The sequence below is a fragment of the Cylas formicarius genome, unplaced genomic scaffold (assembly GCF_029955315.1).
Source record: "Cylas formicarius isolate icCylForm1 unplaced genomic scaffold, icCylForm1.1 PGA_scaffold_7__23_contigs__length_41026272, whole genome shotgun sequence".
NCBI lineage: Eukaryota > Metazoa > Arthropoda > Insecta > Coleoptera > Brentidae > Cylas > Cylas formicarius.
In genome coordinates this window covers 33,943,994-33,950,256 of record NW_026844352.1, presented here as the reverse complement: position 1 = coordinate 33,950,256, position 6,263 = coordinate 33,943,994, and the positions used below count along the sequence as shown (strand labels likewise).

At 34.9% G+C, this 6,263-nt stretch overlaps 1 protein-coding gene across 1 annotated transcript; it reads right to left on the bottom strand.

Annotated features, from left to right (window-relative positions):
- Positions 1-4,896: 4,896 nt before the first annotated feature.
- On the bottom strand, positions 4,897-5,679 carry LOC132705132 (sperm surface protein Sp17). Its single transcript, XM_060675565.1, has one exon. The coding sequence runs from the start codon at positions 5,677-5,679 to the stop codon at positions 4,897-4,899; it is 783 nt and encodes a 260-aa protein (XP_060531548.1).
- Between the last annotated feature and the right edge of the window lie 584 nt (positions 5,680-6,263).

Genomic DNA, 6,263 nt, shown 5'->3' with positions numbered 1-6,263 from the left:
GATGACACTATATTCCGGGATATCATCCGTTCGCTCGTTGAACTCCGACTGGAATCCTGCATCCGACTGGAATCCTGCAAATCCTGCATCCGACTGGAATCCTGCAGACGTTTCGCCAAAATCTCACTTGGCATCTTCAATGCTCGCGCTCCGAAAACACTTCGAACACTCGAAGTGTTTTCGGAGCGCGAGCATTGAAGATGCCAAGTGAGATTTTGGCGAAACGTCTGCAGGATTCCAGTCGGATGCAGGATTTGCAGGATTCCAGTCGGATGCAGGATTCCAGTCGGAGTTCAACGAGCGAACGGATGATATCCCGGAATATAGTGTCATCATATATATATATATATATATATATATATATATATATATATATATATATATATATATATATATATATATATATATATATATATATATATATATATATATATCCTATCATCCAGTATAAAAGAAAACTTATGTAAATGCAAATCTCCTAACTCTTTGAACTTGAGCGAACTTCTTCTTTTATCGATGTTTTATTCTGATTTCTGTTGATGTTTCGTGTAGATAACCCACACATCGTAACGACGTTTTGTTGCTTTCTTAGATTGTTGGTCCATGGGGTACGTTATGGGTAGAAATCTATAACTTCCTTGTACCGTGTAAAAACATTGGACCTACGGCGGAGTTATCATAAACTTGAATATTACTAAAAAGTTAAGAGTTAATACCTTGTTTAGGTACCTATATACCTAAATATTTTCTTTATAAAATGCTGGTGGGGAAGTCCTTTTCAACGTGTAGTGGCGATAAAAGTTATATTTAGAAATTATTTTTTAGCGCTTCCACCTTATAACTTGAAGTTAAATATCATTTTGCATAAGATCATCTTACACCCAAAAGTTAAAAATTATTATGTAGTAATATTACAATGTGCACAATAAAACGGAAAACAAAACAATGAATCAAAGTTTAACAATATAAAGATAAATTATCAATCTTGGAAGATAAACATTAGTCATAAATAAAATGATTTTAATCCGCCAATTTTGGATACCCCTTTTATTTTATTTATAACGTGGTGTAAAAGAACACGTAAATTTTGTTTGTTATCGATACCATACCATATTGGCGCAAAACCAGATATTAATTACCGAAGTTATCGGTGCCATTGTTCAAAGTCGGGATTGTGTGAACTAACAGCAAACAGAACAATGAGCTGACCAACTTGCTCGAACTGAAACTTTAAATTGGGGCCCGCAATGGCCCAATGGCGTAACTCTATTGAAGAAAAAAAAACGAGAACTCTTCTTATAAAGTTGATAGAAACAATAATTGTTACTACTGTCCAGTCTCTAATCATAAAAGGTTATGTTACCCACGATACAGGCACCATTAATTTTTTTTGTAATGTTTTTAAAATTTTTATTTATTTTCAAGCGAGTTTATTTTCTATCGGATTATCATAACGTTCAACATTAAATTTGATATTTGCTTTGGCCATATAAAAGCATATATTGGGAAACGAAAACTACCTACCTTCATAAATTATAAATTATTTTTAAAAAAGTGTAAATTTCCAAATCGAGCTCCTACGTTTTTTCTCATTCTTTTTTGTTGCTATTTGCATCCCAGCTTAATATTCACTGGAAAATGATGCCGTTTTCCGGTAAACGAGTCGCGGTACATCCGTTTTTGTTTTCGCAGTGAAAATTAGTACTGGCAATTATTAATTAATAAGGAAATCATTCAATTGGGCTGATTCGATTCTGTCCAATCGCTGTCAGTACAAGATAGCTGTTTATTTAGTCTATGAAGTGATAAATAAACCAAAAGAGCGAGCTTCGATAAGTAACACAAACGACGCGAACGGTGTCCGTTACGGCGTATTATTTGCCCCGGAGTCGAACTCGCGTGGTTTGCCAGTTTAGACCGGCTGGGAGGAATTTCCGTTGAATTCCGGTCTAATGCGAAACTTTACCCGGAAACGAGACCCGACAGCCAGTAAAGTTTGCCGGCTTTTTCTTACTTTTATTGCATGTATATTTATGCCGTCGAATTATTGTTATATTTTTAGGGTAACATTTAACAATTATATGGAAATACTTAGTCAGGAGGGCCTAGCAATTTGTATTTTAATTTTTTTTTGTCAATGGTGTGAATACCGAAGCGTTAATTCTTCAGCTCATTTTATGAAACAGATCAGAGATCAGAATGTTCTCGGCGACTACGATCGGGTCCAAGTTGTGAGACTCTTTTTTTTGTTTTTCTTTTTTTCAAAAACATTCATCTACGCTTTCCCCGTTTCCGTAATTTGTACGACAAACCCCAAAAATAATACTGCTATGAATCAATTCGCTTAATTTAAGAAAATATATTATTATTAATATATTTAGCAGACGATTATTTATGTTTTAAATCGTGATTCAAAGCAAAAGCCTTGCCACAAGAGGCTTTGGTTATTTTCTGAAGTTTTCGTCCTATAAATATGGATTTTCTTGGCATATTAATTGAAATTTTGACTTGAACTGGTTATTGATGATGATTTATTCAAAACACAAATTTCTTTAATCCATAACCCGAAAAACAAAGTAAAATTTAAAAATAAATGAAAATAGTGGATTTTTTATTTGTTTTATATCTTACTGTATTTCGTTTGTACCCTGTAATTATTGTTATTTTTATTATTATGAATATTGAAGTGTTAAGTGTATTAAGTAATTTTAATTATTATAATATTATGTAATATAGACATTTTTAGATAAAACTCTGATTACTTTTGTTTTGATTTCGCGTTTAAACAATAGTAACTAAAGTAAAATAAATATTTATAATAAATAATAAATTATTCGCTAGCCATTAAATTATTTAAAAGTATAAAAAATGTTGGTTTTTGCCGCATTTCGGTTCAGACCTTTGGTAGAAAATGGATTTTTCTACCAAAGGAAATTTCAAATATCCTCGCCGAGAGATGATATTACGCAAGTTTCTAAAAAAATATCAAAAACCCGTCACCGATGCACGCGTCGCGGCGCCGCTTTCGCGCGGCGGTCGCAAGTACCGGATCAAGTTTCCTTCATTCAGTATATCGTCCGACTCCGGTCGCTAAGCTCCGGGCGTCCGGGAGTTGGTCCGAGCGTGTCATGAACTTTCGGGGAAACTTGGAAATTTCGCAACGCGTATTTTTTGCGTCAACTTTTGGAAATTTTCGGAAAAGCGACGCCAGCGTTTAGCAAGTACGTTTAGATGGTTGTAGCGGATATTTTAAAAATTAAAATATTAAATAAATAAAATTAAAAATACTTTAAAAATATATATAAATCTATGACAGTCGTAACTATATTTTTGATGGAAGAAAATTGCTTCTTAGAAATGTTTTATTCTTTCGTAAAAATAGACTTTGTTTAGAGGTTTGCTTGTTTTCTCGCAATAAAAAACAGAAAAAAAAAACACGAAAGCACAAGCTAACTTTATTTTTATATGATATGTATTTATTTATTTCTATAACAATTTCTAAGAGCAGCGACAATACCTTGTTATTTAGACTCGATGTAAAGTGTAATTTAATTTCGCTGTTCACATAAAAGAAAAATCATTTTACTTTGGCGCGATTACCGTATTTGCCTAACAGTTGGGTGACGTTTTTATTATCGGTATGTAATAAACTCGATCTAAACTGAAATATTAACGGCCTAAGTTTTGTCTGAATTGACAAATGTCAAAATATATATTTCTGGAAAAAAGTGACTCAAATTTGTCAATAGAAAAAACGGCAAGCAATGGAACTTCTTGCCTATGTCTTGCTCATATATATAAGTGAGGTGTTGGAGTATTTTTGGTGGTTTAATATTTCATGTACCGCTATAATTCTTATTGACATCATCTTATTGAAATCATTGATTCAAGAAAAAAATTAACATATTATGATTTGATGATCAGGCAATATTTTTAAAAATATATCCAAAAAAAAAATAAACAGTGAAAAAGCGCATATAAATTAATGTATTTAGAAATTGAAAACATTTAAATATTGTCTAAATTGACAAACGTCAAAATATCGTCCATGTAAAATCTACCGAAAACATTCGATTTCCATACCCAAAATCGTGACCAAAGTACTGAAAACAGCTGACGTCTTAAAGTTATATTTTTAGCACACTTGATCGGCGCTTAATTGGCTATTTTAGAGTGGGAAGAAGAAAAAAATAATTGTATATATTTAAAAAAAAAGAATTAAAATACGCAAGAATTAGCCTAAATTAACCTAACCAATATTTCTTCAAAAAAGAAAAACAACTAAATTAATAGGTAAAGAATACAAAAATATTGTTTAATCTTTTATATCTCAATAATAACTACAAATACATATATTTTCATGTCATAAAAATGTTAAAATCAAACAACCAACTTTCTTTATTATGCATCGAAATACTTTAGCCACCTAATGATATTTAGTGATATTATAACTCCAATGAGTTATTAGTTATTTATAGAATAAAATCAGATCATGTTCTAATTTGGTAATATATACATTATTGCAACAATAATGCGATAAAAAATTATTTAACACCAGGGTGAAGTATATATCACAACCACTTATTTCAAATTTACCCCCAGAAAATGAACAAGTCTAAACTTGAGAAATAATATAAAACATTCTCTTATTAAAATTATCTGCGATTATTTTGAACGTGTATCGGGCCCATTCCAGTTTAGATCGACTTTACTGCCGGAAGGTGCGTTAATTTCTCCACAAAACATATTATTTCGTGCAGAAATAACCGTCTGCACACGCCAATATGGTAACGATAACAGACCGCCTCGCGCAGTTCTCGAAACTTTAATTAAATAAAACATTCCCTTCTGGTGACATTCGACAACTAACTGTAAAATAACAACACGCTGCCGCTCCTAACTCAACCTACTTTCCGCAGTAAAATCATCACGGGAGTCTTCCATTTCCGCTACGTCAAAATCGACGTGCTGAATAACGGTGTCATAGTTTATCGTTACTTTCCTCTCGTCTCCTAATGTAGTACGACCCACGCTCGATCCGCTCTCGGCCACGCTCAACACGGACATCTTCTTCAACGCTTTCCTGGTGTAATACCCTTTGTAAGCTGCTTTTATCATAGTAGCGGCTCTATTTGCTTCTTCGTTGGTTACCCCCGTCCTCCGGTACAACCTAATCGCGCTCCTAGCAGCGACCCTCCAATCGATTACACCTTCCAGCAATTCTCTCTCCTTGACTACTTTCTCCTTATACCTCCTGTACGCCTGTTGGATAACTAGGGCGGCAGTTTCCGCTTCCTCTGGTTCGATCTTGGCTTCGTTGATAACCTCAGACACCACGTTAGCTTCCTCCACTTCTTGACTGGTATCGCAGACACGTTTTGCAAAACTCTTCTTCATGGCTTGCACCAGGAGGTCCACTTGGTGTTTGCCGAGACCCGTTTCGACGAAAAAGGCGGCCGCTGCTTGAGCGGTGTCGGTCAAGCTTTGAACTACCCTGGAGGCTACCCTAGCGTTCTCTCTGGTGATGATTAGAGCGTCGAGGTAATCAGCTATGAAGGTGTGCAGATCTTGAGGCTGTGAACGCAGTACTTCCCTGGAGATGTCAGCCATGAGTTCGCGAAGACCTTCGGGCACGGCGTACAGGTATCTGGCTTGATATTTTTGGAGACTGACGTTCATATCGGTCGGGAGTTTGACGTGAATATGTCGGACGTAGTAACTGTTATGTCACGTCCGGTCTGCTCGGAAGTATCTAAATAGAACGTCCTCGAGACGGCTAACTAGCAATTATATTCCTTGAGAATTTTTTTTTCCTGCCGTTGTTTTTTCGCTGTCCGGCGGAAATGGGACAAGGAATAATGGCTCCGTTCTCCTGAGGAAAAATGCATTCGATTGTTTCACGTCATTATGATCTAAGAGGGGCGTCGGGGTCGAGAAGCCATGGGCGTAACGTCGTGTTTTTTCCACCATTAACGAATTCAATTGCAAATGAGCCGCTAAAATACTGTACCATCGCGGGGTAATGTTGAACCAATATAAATAAGAACTAAAAGTTCAGATTTTCACGAAATTATATATTTTGACATGGCAATTGTTTTGACAACACGGTGTCTTTATCAAATGTCATTGATAAAGACACACCCAAAATATATAATTTCGTGAAATCTGAACATTTAGTTCTTATTTATTAGTTCAATGTTGAACTAATTATCTCCCGCCTTTTTGACGGTAGATATAAAAGTGGTTCGAGCCTCTTTTTTTTT

Excerpts from the sequence above, each read along its gene's own strand:
- LOC132705132 (XM_060675565.1), bottom strand. The coding sequence starts at position 5,679 with ATGAACGTCAGTCTCCAAAAATATCAAGCCAGATACCTGTACGCCGTG.